The sequence below is a fragment of the Mizuhopecten yessoensis genome, unplaced genomic scaffold, assembly GCF_002113885.1.
Source record: "Mizuhopecten yessoensis strain PY_sf001 unplaced genomic scaffold, ASM211388v2 scaffold1461, whole genome shotgun sequence".
Taxonomy (NCBI): Eukaryota; Metazoa; Mollusca; class Bivalvia; order Pectinida; family Pectinidae; genus Mizuhopecten; species Mizuhopecten yessoensis.
In genome coordinates, this window is record NW_018404058.1 from 342102 (window position 1) to 364068 (window position 21967).

Sequence of the window (21967 nt, forward strand, 5' to 3'; positions counted from 1 at the left end):
GGTATTGTTAGCCCCTGTAAGGCTGTCATCCCTACCCCAGCCATCCTCTACAACCCCCTAGATGTCGGTATTGTTAGCCCCTGTAAGGCTGTCATCCCTACCCCAGCCATCCTCTACAACCCCCTAGATGTCGGTATTGTTAACCCCTGTAAGGCTGTCATCCCTACCCCAGCCATCCCCTACAACCCCCTAGATGTCGGTATTGTTAGCCCGCGTAAGGCTGTCATCCCTACCCCAGCCATCCCCTACAACCCCCTAGATGTTGGTATTGTTAGGCCCTGTAAGGCTGTTATCCCTACCCCAGCCATCCCCTACCCCTATCCATCCTCTACAACCCCCTAGATGTTGGTATTGTTAGTCCCTGTAAGGCTGGCACCCTACACCAGCCATCCTCTACAACCCCCTAGATGTCAGTATTGTTAGGCCCTATAAGGCTGGCACCCTATCCCAGCCATCCTCTACAACCCCCTAGATGTCGGTATTGTTAGCCCCTGTAAGGCTGTCATCCCTACCCTAGCCATCCTCTACAACCCCCTAGATGTGAGTATTGTTAGCCCCTGTAAGGCTGTCATCCCTACCCCAGCCATCCCCTACATCCCCCTAGATGTTGGTATTGTTAGTCCCTGTAAGGCTGTCACCCCTACCCCAGCCATCCCCTCCAACCCCCTAGATGTCGGTATTTTTAGCCACTGTAAGGCTGTTATCCCTACCCCAGCCACCCCCTACCCCAGCCAACCCCTACAACCCCCTAGATGTCGGGATTGTTAGTCCCTGTAAGGCTGCCACCCCCTACCCCCCGCCCTCCTCTACAACCCCCTAGATGTCGGGATTGTTAGCCCCTGTAAGGCTGCCATCCCTACCCCAGCCATCCCCTACAGCCCCCTAGATGTCGGTATTGTTAGCCCTTGTAAGGCTGTCATCCCTACCACAGCCATCCCATACAACCCCCTAGATGTTGGTATTGTTAGTCCCTGTAAGGCTGCCACCCCCTACCCCCAGCCATACTCTACAACCCCCTAGATGTCGGGATTGTTAGTCCCTGTAAGGCTGCCACCCCCTACCCCCCGCCCTCCTCTACAACCCCCTAGATGTGAGTATTATTAGCCCCTGTAAGGCTGTCATCCCTTCCCTAGCCATCCCCTACAACCCCCTAGATGTCGGGATTGTTAGTCCCTGTAAGGCTGCCACCCCCTACCCCCCGCCCTCCTCTACAACCCCCTAGATGTCAGTATTGTTAGGCCCTGTAAGGCTGTTATCCCTACCACAGCCCCCCCCTACCCCAGCCATCCCCTACAACCCCCTAGATGTCGGTATTGTTAGTCCCTGTAAGGCTGCCACCCCCTACCCCCAGCCATCCTCTACAACCCCCTAGATGTCGGTATTGTTAGCCACTGTAAGGCTGTTATCCCTACCACAGCCACCCCCTACCCCAGCCATCCCCTACAACCCCCTAGATGTCGGTATTGTTAGTCCCTGTAAGGCTGCCACCCCCTACCCCCAGCCATCCCCTACAACCCCCCAGATGTCGGGATTGTTAGCCCATGTAAGGCTGTCATCCCTACCCCAGCCATCCTCTACAGCCCCCTAGATGTCGGTATTGTTAGCCCCTGTAAGGCTATCATCCCTACCCCAGCCATCCTCTACAACCCCCTAGATGTTGGTAATGTTATTTCCTGTAAGGCTGTCATCCATACCCCAGCCATCCTCTACCGACCCCCAGATATTGGTATTGTTGTGACATATAATTTGTTTATTTGTGTTTGTACGTCTCATAAGAAATATCAACTACGTGTTGTACAGAAAATATCTGAATATTATTATTGGTGAGAACACCGAGCTATTAGACATACTGAATACATTAAAAAACACAAAAACACAATAACACAATAACACAATAAGAAGGTAATACCCAAATAAACAACAGGGAGTCCACTTTTAGAGGATAACGATTCTTGACATAGACCAAGCCAACAATAGAATGGAGACCAAATCTACTGGAGCCAGCTATAGGATGGAGACCAAATCTATTGGAGCCAGCTATAGGATGGAGACCAAATCTACTGGAGCCAACAATAGGATGGAGACCAAATCTACTGGAGCCAACAATAGGATGGAGACCAAATCTACTGGAGCCAACAATAGGATGGAGACCAAATCTACTGGAGCCAACAATAGGATGGAGACCAAATCTACTGGAGCCAACAATAGGATGGAGACCAAATCTACTGGAGCCAACAATAGGATGGAGACCAAATCTACTGGAGCCAACAATAGGATGGAGACCAAATCTACTGGAGCCAAACAGTTTATTGGATGTAAAAACCTCGAAAGGCAGTCACAACCAAAGACTTACATTCTGTCGGGACTCCAATGGGAGAGATTCCCGGGAGCAGCACCTGAGGACATGTGTGGATTACCTGTGATTCTCCTTGATGCGAGTAGGCGTAACCGTCCGGATTAGCGACAGGAATGATCAGCCAATCGTACATATCCAAAACTTTGTTGTCGCCTTCCATCAGCTGAAGTCATCAATGATTACCACTCTAAACATTTATACACACAGCGAAAATTCATATACACACAACAATGTTTTTTTTTAAATATCTCCCTTCTTCAAGCGTATACGCAGTGAAAAAAAAGCTCGGCGGATTGATACCTGTTTCAAAAATGGCTCTGTTCACGCTTAAGCGAGATAACAGTCTGATGACAACAATTGTTTGGTTCATATTCGGGATTCATTGTGTCTAATGAAACAACAAAGGGATGGTGGCAGGCTCCATGAGCAGTGTGTCAATTAGCACACATGAAGAACGCCATAAACGAATAAAAATGTTTCAAGGTCTAATCACATTACTTAATTTAAAGTTTAAAATATATAAAAGGAAGAAAATTGGTTGTTCACTGTATACTTTCTATTTACTCATACATCGATGTAGATTCACTGGAACTGTATTATCCTATCAACCATGGCTGCTGTAGTTACCATCTTAGTAACCCGCTTCCACTGTTTTATCCTATCAACCATGCCTACTGTAGTTACCATCTTAGTAACCCGCTTCCACTGTTTTATCCTATCAACCATGCCTACTGTAGTAACCATCTTAGTAACCCGCTTACACTGTATTATCCTATCAACCATGCCTACTGTAGTTACCATCTTAGTAACCCGCTTCCACTGTTTTATCCTATCAACCATGCCTACTGTAGTTACCATCTTAGTAACCCGCTTCCACTGTTTTATCCTATCAACCATGCCTACTGTAGTTACCATCTTAGTAACCCGCTTCCACTGTTTTATCCTATCAACCATGCCTACTGTAGTTACCATCTTAGTAACCCGCTTCCACTGTATTATCCTATCAACCATGCCTACTGTAGTTACCATCTTAGTAACCCGCTTCCACTGTATTATCCTATCAACCATGCCTACTGTAGTTACCATCTTAGTAACCCGCTTCCACTGTATTATCCTATCAACCATGCCTACTGTAGTTACCATCTTAGTAACCCGCTTCCACTGTATTATCCTATCAACCATGCCTACTGTAGTTACCATCTTAGTAACCCGCTTCCACTGTATTATCCTATCAACCATGCCTACTGTAGTTACCATCTTAGTAACCCGCTTCCACTGTATTATCCTATCAACCATGCCTACTGTAGTTACCATCTTAGTAACCCGCTTCCACTGTATTATCCTATCAACCATGCCTACTGTAGTTACCATCTTAGTAACCCGCTTCCACTGTATTATCCTATCAACCATGCCTACTGTAGTTACCATCTTAGTAACCCGCTTCCACTGTATTATCCTATCAACCATGCCTACTGTAGTTACCATCTTAGTAACCCGCTTCCACTGTTTTATCCTATCAACCATGCCTACTGTAGTTACCATCTTAGTAACCCGCTTCCACTGTATTATCCTATCAACCATGCCTACTGTAGTTACCATCTTAGTAACCCGCTTCCACTGTATTATCCTATCAACCATGCCTACTGTAGTTACCATCTTAGTAACCCGCTTCCACTGTATTATCCTATCAACCATGCCTACTGTAGTTACCATCTTAGTAACCCGCTTCCACTGTATTATCCTATCAACCATGCCTACTGTAGTTACCATCTTAGTAACCCGCTTCCACTGTATTATCCTATCAACCATGCCTACTGTAGTTACCATCTTAGTAACCCGCTTCCACTGTATTATCCTATCAACCATGCCTACTGTAGTTACCATCTTAGTAACCCGCTTCCACTGTATTATCCTATCAACCATGCCTACTGTAGTTACCATCTTAGTAACCCGCTTCCACTGTATTATCCTATCAACCATGCCTACTGTAGTTACCATCTTAGTAACCCGCTTCCACTGTATTATCCTATCAACCATGCCTACTGTAGTTACCATCTTAGTAACCCGCTTCCACTGTTTTATCCTATCAACCATGCCTACTGCAGTTACAATCTTAGTAACCCGCTTACACTGTATTATCCTATCAACCATGGCTACTGTAGTTACAATCTTAGTAACCCACTTCCACTGTATTATCCTATCAACCATGCCTACTGTAGTTACCATCTTAGTAACCCGCTTCCACTGTATTATCCTATCAACCAAGGCTACTGTAGTTACCATCTTAGTAACCCGTTTCCACTGTATTATCCTATCAACCATGGCCACTCTAGTTACCATCTTTCTATTTCTATATTCCTTTCCATATACACACAACGAAAGCTCGCTAATCAGATATCAATGACTGATTGTGATCATAAATACTAGTATGTCCACAATCTACCACGTACTTGTCGTCCTGGTAGATTGATAGATCTAACATTCGAATGTGTTTCTGATGTCTTTAAAGTCGAACGCAGTAAGAAGTGCTATCAGAATAGCCGACTTTAACCTATTAAACTTACTTTTTCGATGAGGTAGAGGCAGAAAGCAGGGGTTACCCATTCTCTGGCATGGATTCCACAATCTACGAAGATGGACTCTGTGGCTGTACTGTCACTTCGCGAAATCTGTCATCAAATAAAATGTTTTGTGCTGTAGAGCTTACGTACATATAGACAGAGGTAACTTATGACCTGTATAGATAAAAACTATTTATGCATACATTTTTTGTAAATACGCTGATATGTAAATTACACGAGCAAAAGTTTTTAAAAATACATTAATTTTGTAATAAATACTTTAACTACATCAAAAGTACACTGTGAAGGTAAAATACATGTACATGAATTTCGATTTCCGATGTACAACAGCTATACATCGTATTTCGTTAAGACGGTGTTACCGATACACAACTGGTTCTAGGCGTGTTGTTAAGTTTGAGTTGTCTAATGTTTTAACACCTGATTCTAGGCGTGGTGTAAACATCGAGGTGTCTAACGTTTGAACAGCTGGTTATGATCGTGGTGTAAACATCGAGGTGTCTAACGTTTGAACAGCTGGTTATGATCGTGTTGTAGAGATTGAGTGTCTAGTGTTTGAACACCTAGTTTTGATCGTGTTGTAGAGATTGGAGTGTCTAATGTTTGAACACCTGGTTCTGATCGTGTTGTAAATGTTGAGGTGTCTAATGTTTGAACACCTGGTTCTGATCGTGTTGTGAAGATTGAGGTGTCTAATGTTTGAACACCTGGTTATGATCGTGGTGTAGAGATTGATTGTCTAATGTTTGAACACCTGGTTCTGATCGTGTTGTAGATATTAAAGTGTCTTATGTTTGAACACCTGGTTATGATCGTGGTGTAAATGTTGAGGTGTCTAATGTTTGAACACCTGGTTCTGATGGTGTTGTAGAGATTGAAGTGTCTAATGTTTGAACACCTGTTTCTGATGGTGTTGTAGAGATTGAGGTGTCTAATGTTTGAACACCTGGTTCTGATGGTGTTGTAGATATTAAAGTGTCTAATGTTTGAACACCTGGTTATGATCGTGTTGTAGAGATTGATTGTCTAATGATTGAACACCTGGTTCTGATCGTGTTGTAGATATTAAAGTGTCTAATGTTTGAACACCTGGTTCTGATCGTGTTGTGAAGATCGAGGTGTCTAATGTTTGAACACCTGGTTATGATCGTGGTGTAGAGATTGATTGTCTAATGTTTGAACACCTGGTTCTGATCGTGTTGTGGATATTAAAGTGTCTAATGTTTGAACACCTGGTTATGATCGTGGTGTAGAGATTGATTGTCTAATGATTGAACACCTGGTTCTGATCGTGTTGTAGATAGTAAAGTGTCCAATGTTTGAACACCTGGTTCTGATGGTGTTGTAGAGATTGAAGTGTCTAATGTTTGAACACCTGGTTCTGATGGTGTTGTAGAGATTGAGGTGTCTAATGTTTGAACACCTGGTTCTGATGGTGTTGTAGAGATCGAGGTGTCTAATGTTTGAACACCTGGTTATGATCGTGGTGTAGAGATTGATTGTCTAATGTTTGAACACCTGGTTCTGATCGTGTTGTAGATATTAAAGTGTCTAATGTTTGAACACCTGGTTATGATCGTGTTGTAGAGATTGATTGTCTAATGATTGAACACCTGGTTCTGATCGTGTTGTAGATATTAAAGTGTCTAATGTTTGAACACCTGGTTCTGATGTTGGTGTAGAGATTCGGGTGTTAAATGTTTGAACACCTGGTTCTGATCGTGGTGTAGAGATTGAGGTGTTAAATGTTTGAACACCTGGTTCTGATCGTGTTGTAGATGTTTAGGTGTCTAAAGATTGAGGTGTTCATTGTTTGAACACCTAGTGCCCCGATATATACTTACTTTGACGAGGCGAAGGTTTCTAAACTCTACAGTGGCTGGTTCGAGTTTCTCAACGGATACCTCAACATTCCCTGTGGACGCCAGCCCGTCCACATAACTTTCGATCTAGTAAAACACAAGGAATATTGAAGAGTTCCCGACTATAATGGAGGTTATATAAGCATTGGATGGCTTTCTGTATGCATTCATAGCCAAATGAATTACAATTGAAATCGACGAATTATATGAAAGGTACTTCATGTTAAAGTCATAAGATATTGCTAGCTTTAACTGTTAACTTAAAACAGGCCAATGTTTATATCTAGCAATTTGGATTAGTTAAGCTCTTTGGAAAAAATATTAATTTATTAAATAAAATTCAATGTTTTGTTCAAATTAAATGTATATTTGTATTACATCCTTATTGTTAGAATTTCACTACCCAGTGTTTCTTCAGCTGAAGATTCGCTGGGAGTAGGTATATCACGACATGAGTTGTGTTTTCTAATGAAAACAAACCTTACTGTACGTCATACTGAAACGCTCTGGTGGACTTTCATTCTTTTTATATGGTTCAATTAAAACTTTGTTTTGTTTGCGAAGATCGATGAAACAAGAGTATATAGATTGCTGCACGTTTATTCTATTCTTCACAACTTTATAAAGAATACACATGGTCCTGTCAATTCCTCTCCTTACAAAATCTATTTTGCGCGTCATGGAGGATGTTGTTCTTTTCAAGCCAGGTGCCAAGTCGCCGGTGGAGCATGTCACAATACACTTGACAAGGTACGGAAAGCAAAGTTATACCACGATATGTCAACGGGTTTCCGTGGTCCTTGCTGTTCGGGTTTACAATCGAGTGAATTATGCCCTTTTCCCACTTATTCGGGACGACTTCGTGGTCAAAGCAATGAGTAGTTAAGACTACATATTATCCCCGCATTTGATGTTTTTCAAGACCTCGGCGGGTTTACCACCTACTCCTGAAGCTTTACCTAATTTCGTTCTCTGAAATTATCTAGCGTTTTCGATTTCTTAGCGCTGTATATGTATATTGGCACGTACTCTTGTACCAATCGGAGATGAGCGTCAGCAAATAAATGATCTGATCCGTCTGTCCTGTGAAGTTTTCATAGTCTGATCTCCAACGTTCAAACACGAGATTAGTGTCGCTAATTGTGAAACCAATTAGTTGAAAGACTCAAGGTAGCAAAGAACTTAAAATGTGTTTCCTCACTATCCCTGACTTCCATGGGTATTGCGGGAATTCGATAATTTACAATCCAAATTTTACCGATATCCCGCCAGAAATCCCTCGAGTTGGGTTGTTCTAGCTTTTTTGTAGTTCCTTTAATTGTTTCGCTTGGTATTGACGCTTCATATTACGTTACATACAAAAAAAAAGCTCGTTCATGCATAGCCTTTTTAGTTTTATGTGTGTCAGAACACTCTAGCCACTCGCGTTTATTTACGCACGAAGAATCCCACTTGTCCTGACGTGTGTCGTTCCAGTACGGTTTATACCGTTACTTGTGGTTGGTTAGTACTCTGAATTTGTCACCCACAGACGTTCCCGAATTGTTCATTCGTCATACGCAGAGTTTACATTTACACTATTCATCAGGTTGGTCTCAATACGTTGATAACTTGCGTTTATATTTTCCAAAAACCTATATTTTGATGTGTATTAAACTTGATATTGGATTTAACAATTACATGAATTCTTTAAGAACCCATAAAACTGCTGAATCTAAAGGAGCAGTGTAATTGACGTCACAATATGGGATGACGTCACATATGTAGTTAAAGTGAAATGGTCTATTGCACTATGCTGTATTTAGTACCGTTTACATGTGGTTCGTTTACAAGTGGTTCGTTAACAAGTAGTAAAGTTAACATGTGGTACAGTCAACATATGGTACAGTCAACATATGGTACAGTCAACATGTGGTACAGTTAACAAGTGGTAAAGTTAACATGTGGTACAGTCAACATATGGTACAGTCAACATGTGGTACAGTCAACATGTGGTACAGTTAACATATGGTACAGTCAACATATGGTACGGTCAACATATGGTACAGTCAACATGTGGTACAGTTAACATGTGGTACAGTTAACTGTACCACATGTTAACTATAACATCCGTTAACTGTACCACATGTTAACTCAACCACATGGTAACTGTACCATATATTAACTGTATGTTAACTTTATCACATGTTAAATGTACTACATGTTAACTGTACCATATGTTAAATATACCATACGTTAACTGTACCATCTGTTAACCGTACCACATGTTAACTATACCATACGTATTAACTGTACAACATGTTAACTGTACCAAATGTTAATTGTACCATATGTTAACTATACCATACGTTACCTGTACCACATGTTAACTGTACCATATGTTAACTGTACCATAATTGTACCATCTGTTAACTGTATCGCCTGTTCACCGTATCACATACTACCTGTACCACATGTTGACTGTACCACATGTTAACTGTACCAAATGTTAATTGTACCATATGCTAACTATACCATACGTTAACTGTACCATATGTTAACTATACCATACGTTACCTGTACCACATGTTAACTGTACCATATGTTGACTGTATCATATGCTAACTGCACCACACGTTAACTGTATCACATACTTACTGTACCACATGTTAACTGTATCACATGTTGACTGTACCACATGTCAACTGTACCACATGTTAACTGTATCACATGTTGACTGTACCATCTGTTAACTATACCACATGTTAACCGTACCACATGTTAACTATACCATACGTGAACTGTACCACATGCTAACTGTACCACATGGTAACTGTACCATATATTAACTGTATGTTAACTTTATCACATGTTAAATGTACTACATGTTAACTGTACCATATGTTAACTATACGATATGTTAACTGTACCATATGTTAACTGTACCATATGTTGACTGTCCCATATGTTGACTGTACCACATGTTAACTATACAATACGTTAACTGTACCACATGTTAAATGAGCCAAATGTTAATTGTACCATATGCTAGCTATACCATACGTTAACTGTACCATATGTTAACTATACCATACGTTACCACATGTTAAATGTACAACATGTCTAAACGTTTGATTTAGCCACACTGAAGATTTCCACACTAAGTAGGCCTAGCGACGGTGGTATTGACACTTGGTATGCTGTTGTCTATGTGACATTGACAACAGCATATCTAGGTGTTATGAACCCTTGGTATGCTGTTGTCAATGTCACATAGACAACAGCATACCAAGGGTTCATAACACCTAGATATGCTGTTGTCAATGTCACATAGACAACAGCATACCAAGGGTTCATAACACCTAGATATGCTGTTGTCAATGTCACATAGACAACAGCATACCAAGGGTTAATACCGTTAACATGCGATACAGTTAACATGTGGTACAGTTAACGGATGTTATAGTTAACATGTGGTACAGTTGACATGTGGTACAGTCAACATGTGATACAGTTAACATACAGTTAATATATGGTACAGTTAACATGTGGTACAGTTAGTATGTGATACGGTTAACATGCGATACAGTTAACATGTGGTACAGTTAACATGTTGTACATTTAACATATGGTACAGTTAACATGTTATACATTTAACATGTGATACAGTTAACTTACAGATAATATATGGTACAGTTAACATGTGGTACAGTTAGTATGTGATACGGTTAACATGCGATACAGTTAACAGATGGTACAATTAGCATTTGGTATAGTTAACAAGTGGTACAATTAACATGTTGTACATTTAACATATGGTACAGTTAGTTTGTGGTACAGTTAACATGTGGTACAGGTAACATGTGGTAAAGTTAACATTTGGTATAGTTAACAAGTACAGTTAACATGTGGTACAGTTAACAGATGGTACAGTTAACATGTTGTACAGTTAATATATGGTACAGTTAACATGCGATACAGTTAACAGATGGTACAGTTAACATGTTGTACATTTAACATATGGTACAGTCAACATGTGGTACAGTTAACATGTGGTACATTTAACATGTGATACAGTTAACATGTTGTACATTTAACATGTGATACAGTTAACATACAGTTTTTATATGGTACAGTTAACATGTTGTACATTTAACATGTGGTACAGTTAACGTATGGTACAGTTAGTATGTGATACAGTTAACATGTTGTACATTTAACATATGGTACAGTTAACATGTTGTACATTTAACATGTGATACAGTTAACATACAGTTAATATATGGTACAGTTACCATGTGGTTGAGTTAACATGTGGTACAGTTAACATGTTGTACATTTAACATATGGTACAGTCAACATATGGTACAGTTAACATGTGGTACAGTTAACATGTGATACAGTTAACATACAGTTTATATATGGTACAGTTAGTATATGGTACATTTACCATGTGGTACAGTTAACATGTGGTAAAGGTAGTATGTGATACAGTCAACATATGGTACAGTAAACATGTGGTACAGTTAACATGTGATACAGTTAACATACAGTGTATATATGGTACAGTTAGTATATGGTACATTTACCATGTGGTACAGTTAACATGTGGTACAGGTAGTATGTGATACAGTTAACATGCGATACAGTTAACAGATGGAACAGTTAACATGTTGAAAAATTTAACATATGGTACAGTCAACATATGGTACAGTTAACATGTTGTACATTTAACATGTGATACAATTAACATACAGTTTATATATGGTACAGTTAACATGTGGTACAGTTAACATGCGATACAGTTAACAGATGGAACAGTTAACATGTTGGACATTTAATATATGGTACAGTCAACATGTGGTACAGTTAACATGTTGTACATTTAGCATGTGATACAGTTAACATACAGTTTATATATGGTACAGTTAACATGTGGTACAGTTAACATATGGTACAGTTAACATGTGGTACATTTAACATGTGGAACAGTTAACATGTGGTACATTTAACATGTGGAACAGTTAACATATGGTACAAATAACAAAATATACAGTTAAACATATGGTACCGTTTACATATGGTACAGTCACCATGTTAGCGTTGTTTGACTTTCTTTATCGACTAACTAAAATGTTCAAACAAGTGCGTGATTCGTTGTTATTTCTAGTGATATGTAAAAATAATGTCGATTGCCGATTTCAAAGTTTCTATAATGGTCGGTGTGCATTTTAAAAATCTTAATATTGAATTAAATGTAATTTAGACAAGAGGCAATGGCTACGTAGTTCTCTGGTCATATGGAAATGCTGAATCCAGTTGTCGGCTAGGGTCGCAGGACAGTCTGGATGTGGTAGACACGCCCTCTCCCTACTTCCGTGCCGTACTAGACATCTCGATGCGATACAGCTAGCGACACATCCTTTACCAACGATGTCAGTGAGACGAAACCCGTAAGGGTGGAGTCATGCAGGCAAAAACTCGTCAACCAACCAACCAACGAACCAAAGACTGAAATTCAGTTTGATATACTTGCGACTTTTTCTATTGTCCCATTTAACTTTAAGCGAAACCATCTAGACATAAAGACTGAGAAGCAGGTGTGGAAATCTTCAGTGTGGTTAAATCAAACGTTTAGTCGCTAGGCCTACTTAGTGTGGAAATCTTCGGTGTGGTTAAATCAAACGTTTAGTCGCTAGGCCTACTTTTTGTGGAAATCTTCAGTGTGGTTAAATCAGACGTTTAGTCGCTAGGCCTACTTAGTGTGGAAATCTTCAGTGTGGCTAAATCAAACGTTTAGTCGCTAGGCCTACTTAGTGTGGAAATCTTCAGTGTGGTTAAATCAAACGTTTAGTCGCTAGGCCTACTTAGTGTGGAAATCTTCGGTGTGGTTAAATCAAACGTTTAGTTGCTAGGTCTACTTTTTGTGGAAATCTTCAGTGTGGTTAAATCAGACGTTTAGTCGCTAGGCCTACTTTGTGTGGAAATTTTCAGTGTGGTTAAATCAAACGTTTAGTCGCTAGGTCTACTTTGTGTGGAAATCTTCAGTGTGGTTAAATCAAACGTTTAGTCGATAGGCCTTCTTTGTGTGGAAATCTTCAGTGTGGTTAAATCAAACGTTTAGTCGCTAGGCCTACTTTGTGTGGAAACCTGTAGTGTGGTTAAATCAAACGTTTAGTCGCTAGGTCTACTTTGTGTGGAAACATTCAGTGTGGTTTAATCAAACGTTTAGTCGCTAGGCCTACTTTGTGTGGAAATCTTCAGTTTGGTTAAATCAAACGTTTAGTCGATAGGCCTTCTTTGTGTGGAAATCTTTAGTGTGGTTAAATCAAACGTTTAGTCGCTAGGCCTACTTTGTGTGGAAAGCTTTAGTGTGGTTAAATCAAACGTTTAGTCGCTAGGTCTACTTTGTGTGGAAACATTCAGTGTGGTTTAATCAAACGTTTAGTCGCTAGGCCTACTTTGTGTGGAAATTTTCAGTGTGGTTAAATCAAACGTTTAGTCGCTAGGCCTACTTTGGATAAAGTTAAATAGGAAAACAAACAAACAACAAACAAAACAAAATTATCCTAAATAGCTTACCTCATTCAGGGTGTGGTACGTTTCAAAATTTATGTTTCTTGATCCCGAAGCTGTACTGCGCCTGCGTCGTATGCTTGCCTTTTCGCGGTCAACATGCCTGTATAGCATCCGATCGTACATATTTATGTCTGTAAAGTTTTCGATTCCATTTAATTGTAATTACTCTTCATTTTTTTAAATTGTCTTGAAAATATTAAGAACGGAAGAATACGTTTACCCGACATATTTGCGTAGTGAACAGATTAATTTAGATTGTTCATATGCGGTACCGATCTGAGGTTAAAGATAGCTTTTGTTATGCTACATCACTTAACATACGATATTTCTACCGACATAAAGGTATGTTTAACTTACTCTTGTACATTGTCCATCATCACTGTGACTTCCAGACCTAAGCTCCTCATTACAGTCATGAACGGGTCAAACACTTGTGGCGATACTCGTACATGGAAACTGTCGTTAGCTGAGTGGGGATAGTGCCAGAAGTCAACCTAGAACAGAGCATACCAAGTGTCAATACCACCTAGACCACAGCATACCAAGTGCACGTCAATACCACCTAGACCACAGCATACCAAGTGTCAATACCACATAGACAACAGCATACCAAGTGTCAATAACACCTAGACAACAGCATACCAAGTGTCAATACCACCTAGACAACAGCATACCAAGGGTCTATACTACCTAGACAGCAGCATACCAAGGGTCAATATCACCTAGACAACATCATACCAAGTGACAATACCACATAGACCACATCATACCAAGTGTCAATACCACCTAGACAACAGCATACCAAGTGTCAATACCACCTAGAAAACAGCATACCAAGTGTCAATACCACCTAGACAACAGCATACCAAGGGTCAATAACACATAGAGCACAGCATACCAAGGGTCAATAACACATAGACCACAGCATATCAAGGGGTCAATACCACCTAGACAACAGCATATCAAGTGTCAATACCACCTAGACAACAGCATACCAAGTGTCAATACCACCTAGACAACAGCATACCAAGGGTCAATAACACCTAGACAACAGCATACCAAGTGTCAATAACACCTGGACCACAGCATACCAAGTGTCAATACCACCTAGACCACAGCATACCAAGAGTCAATACCACCTAGACCACAGCATACCAAGTGTCAACACCACCTAGACCACAGCATACCAAGTGTCAATACCACCTAGACAACAGCATACCAAGGGGTCAATACCACCTAGACAACAGCATACCAAGGGTCAATATCACATAGACCACAGCATACCAAGGGTCAATATCACATAGACCACAGCATACCAAGGGTCAATGTCACATAGACAACAGCATACCAAGGGTTCATAACACCTAGATATCAGCATACCAAGGGTCAATAACACATAGACAACAGCATACCAAGGCGTCAATACCACCTAGACAACAGCATACCAAGTGTCAATACCACCTAGACAACAGCATACCAAAGGTTAATAACACATAGACACCAGCATACCAAGGGTTAATACCAACTAGAACACATCATATCCAGGGTCAATAACACCTAGACCACAGCATACCAAGTGGCAATACCACAAAGACAACACCATACCAAGTGTCAATACCGCAAAGACAACAGCATACAAAGTGTCAATACCACCTAGACCACAGAATACCAAGTGTCAATACCACATAGACAACAGCATACCGAAGGCTAATAACACATAGACAACAGAATACCAAGGGTTAATACCACCTAGAACACAGCATACCAAGGGTCAATAACACCTAGACCACAGCATACCAAGGCGTCAATACCACCTAGACCACAGCATACCAAGGGTTAATACCAACTAGAACACATCATATCAAGGGTCAATAACACCTAGACCACAGCATACCAAGGGGTCAATGCCACCTAGACCACAGTATACAAAGGGGTCAATACCAACTAGAACACAGCATAGTTTTCGACCTTGACCTCTCAGTTTGATTGAACGATTGAAACATTAACGGTATAGTAATTTTTGACTTAGGGCTTGGGGTACTGATTTTTAAATTCTTGTTATTTTGGGATATATATATTCAAGCAAGTTTTTTTTATTCTTTTGATCTGGTCTTTGAGGTGTTCAACATGTGTTCACACACAATCAAGGAAATGTCAAAACAAGCATGGTCTACAGATTTGGTTTGAATCAGCATAGTAATACAGTTTGTATACAAAGGTACTGGGAACCCGCGAAATAGTTTACCTTTCAATGAAAATGAAATGACTTTATACCTTGAGCCTATTTGATAATATTTAACGTACTTCGGACAACATCATGGAAGCAAACATTTTTCATCCGAAGAAAAATGACGCAAATATTTCTATCACTTAATTTATGACTGAAATATTAATACGAAGGCGCTATGATTAATGACTATTTATATCGAATCGTGACTTACAGTCACCGTGCGAATAATAGTCACCATATAACTTTTTCCTTGGTCAATGTTAAACTGAAACTTTCAAGAATCTTTATCCGAAAATTGCTTAATTTAAGTATTTATCACACCTATCAAACCGTATTAATGCGTGTATAAGTAAAAGGTGAAAAGTCACGCCATACCGAGATCTGTGGCTATAGTCAGCGGTGATCGATAAAGCTGAGAGGTCCGTCTCTCACCTGATTTCTGTGATGACATGATATTGCGGGTCGATTGACATTTGGTCTCAGCGTTAAGTTCTGATTGGTTCGTCATAACAGGGACATAATCCTGAAACTATGGCCCGGTGAAAAATCTATTCCCCGGGACATAGCATTTATCCATCAATGTGAGACAAAACAATTTATTGTCACATTACTTTTATACTGGGACAAATTCTCACAGGTGTAATAAACAGCGTACGCATTGGTTTCTCGTTAAATATCATTAATATTTCACGAGCATCAGAATATAAAAATCGTTTTAAATTGTGGGGAGATCTCAGTTTATGACGTTGAATTTAAATGACGTCCAAATCAATGCCAATACCGAGCAAGACCTCTTCTTGGTTAATATGCTTATCGATTTTGTATTTTCATGAGATAAAATCCGAGAGAGGTACTTTCACTATTGAAAAATATCATTTTGATTTTTGCAATTGAGGTGATATTTTTTCCTTTTCTTTTTCAGACGAAAAAATCTAGATATTTCAATGGTAATTATGATAATTTATTACCCCGAGTTCCTCTCCAAGCGCAACCACAGCATGCACATCACTTTGTAGCTTAGGCAACACACGAAGGACCTGGTGTCTGTAAGACAAATCGTCATAACGAATAGGACACTCTACTAAGCTGCAGGTCTATGTATAAGGTTAACTTGATTAAACTGTGATATGATAGATAAGCGGTGTCAACCGAAGTGAAGTTAAACTGATTTGATCATATAGATACAGCTCTTTAGTCAATTTACGACATGTAAAATGATAATGGTAAAACACGTATGGAGAAAGCGTAAGAACCCCACAAACGAGTGTGGGAGTGGATAAATTCAGACAGGAAATTAGTCAGGTGAATGTGAGTGTGGATAAAATTGAGACAGTTTACAAAGCACTGGCGATAGTGATAAACGAACGTGTGATGTGAAAGAGACAAAACAACGTATGATAGGGACAAAACAACGTATGATAGGGACAAAACAACGTAAGATAGGGAGAAACCAACGTAAGATAGGAACAAAACAACTTATGATAGGGACAAAGCAACGTAAGATAGGGAGAAACCAACGTAAGATAGGGAAAAACCAACGTATGATATGGACAAAACAATGTATGATATGGACAAAACAATGTAAATGTGGTATATGTGGATGAACGTGGTATATGTGTGTGAACGTGGTATAGGTGTGTGAACGTGGTATAGGTGTGTAAACATGGTATAGGTTTGTAAACGTGGTATAGGTGTGTAAACGTGGTATATGTGTGTGAACGTGGTATAGGTGTGTATACGTGGTATAGGTGTGTATACGTGGTATAGGTGTGTAAACGTGGTATATGTGTGTAAACGTGGTATAGGTGTGTTAACGTGGTATAGGTGTGTCAACGTGGTATAGGTGTGTGAACGTGGTATAGGTGTGTAAACGTGGCATAGGTGTGTAAACGTGGTATGGTGTGTGAACGTGGTATATGTGTGTAAACGTGATATATGTGTGTAAACGTGGTTTAGGTGTGTAAACGTGGTATAGGTGTGTAAACGTGGTATAGGTGTTTAAACGTGGTATAGGTGTGTGAACGTGGTATAGGTGTGTCAACGTGGTATAGGTGTGTAAACGTGATATAGGTGTGTAAACGTGGTATAGGTGTGTAAAAGTGGTATCATTATCAACCTTCAAAACAGACAAACAGGGCTGACCAGTACGATTTGAAAGGCCAAATTAAACGATGTACTTATGTATGCAACATATATTTTAAAAGTAACCGAGAGAAAAGATTATATACATTTTTCTTACCAAAAATATCATGTTGGTTAAGATATCATGAAAGAAAAGACGAATTCCGGATTGCCAAAACCTCGCTCGCACAATGTTTGGCCAAACAGTTACAAGAACTTTTTTTTTGCCCGAGAACTAAACTTGTTAAATATTTTATCTTCCCCGGTGGTACAGAGTGGTAGGATATAGATTTAACTATATGGTCAAAGAGTTGTATAACTTCTAATTCATTATGTGAAATCAACCATGTATAACAACTTTTCTGGGAATGTTTTAGAATTCAAACAAAAAAAGTATGAAGAAAATAGTAATGTTTGTTGCTCTGCCTCCTCGCACTCACATCCTTAAGATATGACATTTTCACGATCGAAGCTTGTAAACATTTGTCGATAAATCGAACCAAAATTGTAGTGTGTTCAGTCAGAGTAGAGCGCACAGACAAGAATATCAAATGATTGGAATCAACGACAGAAATGGGTAAACCGTCAATTTTGACTTAAAATCTGTCCTGTTTGCTAACTTCGAGGGTTGATACATTTTCTTGTGTGATAGAAATTATACTATTTGATGAAAGATAAAAGTACAGATACCTTATCTCAACCGATTAGACAAAAACCAATATTGCTTCTTAGTACTGACATTAACTTTTTTCCATATCTAAAATGAAACAAAGGCCAATATCTCCAACTTTAGAATGCTTTTAAGCCATTCCAAGAGCCTAATATTGTTTATTCAATGTCACTGTACCGAAGCCACGTTTTGGCTAATCTAGGATTTTGCTTTAGTTTTAATTAGTGTTGTTATCAATGCAATATGTACATGACGGGAAAGTAAACAAAACGTGAAAATGTACGAAGAGAGAAAAACATGTCAAAAAACAAAAATACTGAGCAAGATGCGAATACAAGCAAATAGAAAAAGTACCAAACAACAAGTCAGCATGTCGATACACAGTTAAGAGAGGATATAAAATAGGAATACCTACAAAGGAGAGGAGTTTTACATTGACAGTGAGAACAGAAATGACTTTATCATCATTTACTGGACTTTCACATTGTCCAAACTGAGACTTACCCGTCATAATAGCCGGCCATGACCATGGTCACCGATAGCAACAGCGTCAGTAATGTCATCATCTAGGAGACAGGAGAGATGTTGAGATTATATACAAACGTTGCCTTTACGTCTATTTTGTTGTAGCATTCTGTCTATAATTTACAATCATAACAAACTAACCAATCACAAGATTAGTGTTTAGTTAACAGATAGAACTAGTTCGACTTGTCGACTTGCTGTTTGGCGATTTACTCATTATTGATCAAACATGGACTTGTGTGGAGGGGAATATTATTAGCTCCATATAACAAAATATTCACCGAAACAAAAGCCCTGAATTGTTATGTTAGACATGTAATTATAATGTTTTACCATCAAACAAGGTGAAGCGGAGGCATAAGAGAAAAGTGTTGCGTTTGGCAAACAACATTGTGACGTTATAATTAAAGTGATGTCATAAAGAAAATATTAATCTTATGTTTCTGAAAATAGTAACTCGGAGTCAATACCGCAAATCATCGACCTCTACGTGATTATGATGTAACCAATGACGTTGTTGGAAATACATTAATGCATCATATATTCAAAATCATTTCACAACACATCTCTTGCTAAGTTGACAAAGGAAATCATACGAATGCCAGGTCTTAACGAGTCCGTCAATGGAAACCAAAACATTAGGTCTAGCCGAGTCGACCAAGGAAAGCTAAAAAATGCTATGTAAATTGTATTTGAAAAACAAATTTAATACAAAACGTATATACGACGTCTGTAAAGACATCGTACAACGACAAGAGTATAGAGATCAGAAGTCGAACTCTGTCTAGAATATCAGCTCTCCTGAAACTACTCGGCTGGAGGGGCAATATAAGGTCATTTTGTTTGTCTAACTTCCCTATATACGAAATAAATTGTGTATGCTATACTCAAATACATATTTTATTTTAACAAAACGAAATTATTTCAGTAAAATGAATGCTACTTAGCAATTATGGGAAATATTGCATTTTTTTTGTCCGTATCGGAACTGCAGCCAGTAAATAAAAGATGAAATGATCGAACCGTGCCCCTGTGCTGTAAGATGAAATGATCGAACCGTGCCCAAGTGTTACGTTACAAGACATACTTACGTTTTAGTTTAGACTGTGCTTCCACAGGACTGTAACAGCCACGTCTAGTAGATGACCAGCCCATCGGGGCTATTTAACGTTTCATCAAACTCAACCCATCCCAACGGATGCTCACGTGTGGGAATATGCACACGTGTCAGCATGCACATGTCGGAAGACAGCTTCTTGAGGAGAACCCCGAGTCCACTCACCAGTCACGTTTACGGCGTTCGTTGTTGTTTATTAGACACGTTTATGGGGTTATTTGTAACGAAAATATGTTTTAGAAATTTTCTAACAAGAAAAGGCAGCACGGTTAATCTATAAATTCCTTACTAAAATATTGACAGTTTAGTAGACATTAAAAATAACAAAGGCGTTTTATTGTCAAAATATGGGGGGGGGGGGGGGGGGGGGGGGATCAACTTAGATCAAACATTTAACAATACTTTTTATTCAGTATGTTTGTCCATAAAACAAAAATGGGGGGAAAATCAAGAACTAAGTTTACCCTCTTTTTTCGCGCTTGTAACATTTATCTTAAGTTTTACAATATTGATCAACTCACTACCAAACTCTATGACATTTACCTACAGTTTGACAATAATGATCACCTCACTACCAAACTCTGACATTTTACAGATGACCCACCGCCTACGCAATGGGAGTCCAGTTTTGAGACAATTTAAACCTTAAAACAAAAGGAGATCGAACATACGAACCGACGCCTAGGGAGTGATGTAATGAGCTGTAATTTATTAGAGTTAATAGTTATTTAGGTACTGTGAGGTGAAGCGTGTGAGAAAACATCTGTTGAACATTGATATACCGGTATAAAAGTATGATCGAGCTTATTAAATTCAGACATAAATTGTACATACATGTAATATTTAAAACACTGCGACTACAGTTTCACGGCAGATGTTGCATGTTTCCAGAAGTGTGGAGCCTTTATTGTTACTTGCCTCAATATAATTGTATATCAAACAGTTTAGATTGTTTTCGGACTATATTTTTGTATATGTAAGTTTTTAAGAAAGTAAAAGAATTCAGAAAAGCCAAAATAAATTATATGCGACTTTTGAACAGTCAAAAGGTCAGGGTTCGTTTCAAAAGTATCGTAATACGTTGAACCCACCTCCGTCCACTTTCTACAACCTCCTTTGTTTCCTTTTTCTCTCTCACCTCAGATAGGGATATCCCACGTGATACCCCGTGCTAATTTTTTCTATCTTGTCCAATCTGTCCGGCATCTTTACTTGACATTTCGCGGAATTTTCACACAGCGATATATTCATCCGCGTGCTTCCGGCTTGAAATTGACAATCCGCAATATAAATGATAAAATCTACACTGTGAAATGCGTTGTCTTCTTTGCAAGGACGGACTTCATTTTCTACGCGGAAGCATTCAAACGAAGCTGAAGCAGTGCATAGGCCATATTATTTGAGGAAAGAAGGGGTACTTGTAGACTTAAGCGAATTCGAATGGTTTTTCGGACTAAAAAAACATTTTCCTGTAACTGTGCGAGATCGGGTTAACTCAGTTTCGGGTAAAGATTCCGAACATCCCAACCTCGACTAACGCTTTGGTTAGGATTATGTTACAGAGTCCTAGCCCTCAAATGAGATAACTTGATCTCGAAGGAATCGAACCTAAGACCCGCCGCTTAGGTCGCATAGCGCTGAAAAACGTGTAACCAGACAACAAAAGAGAATCGAACCTACGACCCGCCGCTAAGGGTGCATAGTGCTGAAGTAAGTTTTACCGGGCAACGAAAGGGAATCGAACCTACGACCCGCCGCTAACGATGCATAGCGCTGAAGTAAGTTTAACCAGACAAAAAAGGGAATCGAGTCTACGACCCACCGCTAATGATGCATAGCGCTGAAAAACGTGTAACCAGACAACAAAAGGGAATCGAACCTACGACTCTCCGCTTAGGGTGCATAGTGCTGAAGTAAGTTTAACCGGGCAACAAAGGGAATCGAAC

General features: G+C 39.5%; 1 protein-coding gene across 2 annotated transcripts in view; it reads right to left on the bottom strand.

The window, feature by feature from the left end:
* LOC110462445 (carboxypeptidase B-like) overlaps positions 1–21967 on the bottom strand; it is a 41680-nt gene that overhangs the window by 10307 nt on the left and 9406 nt on the right. Inside the window, exons 1-8 of one of the 2 annotated variants that reach the window (XM_021516403.1) lie at positions 19996–20103; positions 18884–18945; positions 16557–16632; positions 13716–13852; positions 13362–13458; positions 6783–6887; positions 4921–5025; positions 2418–2519 (exon numbers count right to left, since the gene is read on the bottom strand). In XM_021516403.1, coding sequence (XP_021372078.1) covers positions 2418–2519; positions 4921–5025; positions 6783–6887; positions 13362–13458; positions 13716–13852; positions 16557–16632; positions 18884–18945 — 684 coding nt within the window. In that variant the 5' untranslated portion in view covers positions 19996–20103. Of the gene's footprint in view, positions 1–2417; positions 2520–4920; positions 5026–6782; positions 6888–13361; positions 13459–13715; positions 13853–16556; positions 16633–18883; positions 18946–19995; positions 20104–21967 lie in introns of those variants that run through there. The other variant, XM_021516407.1, reaches the window with a different exon arrangement.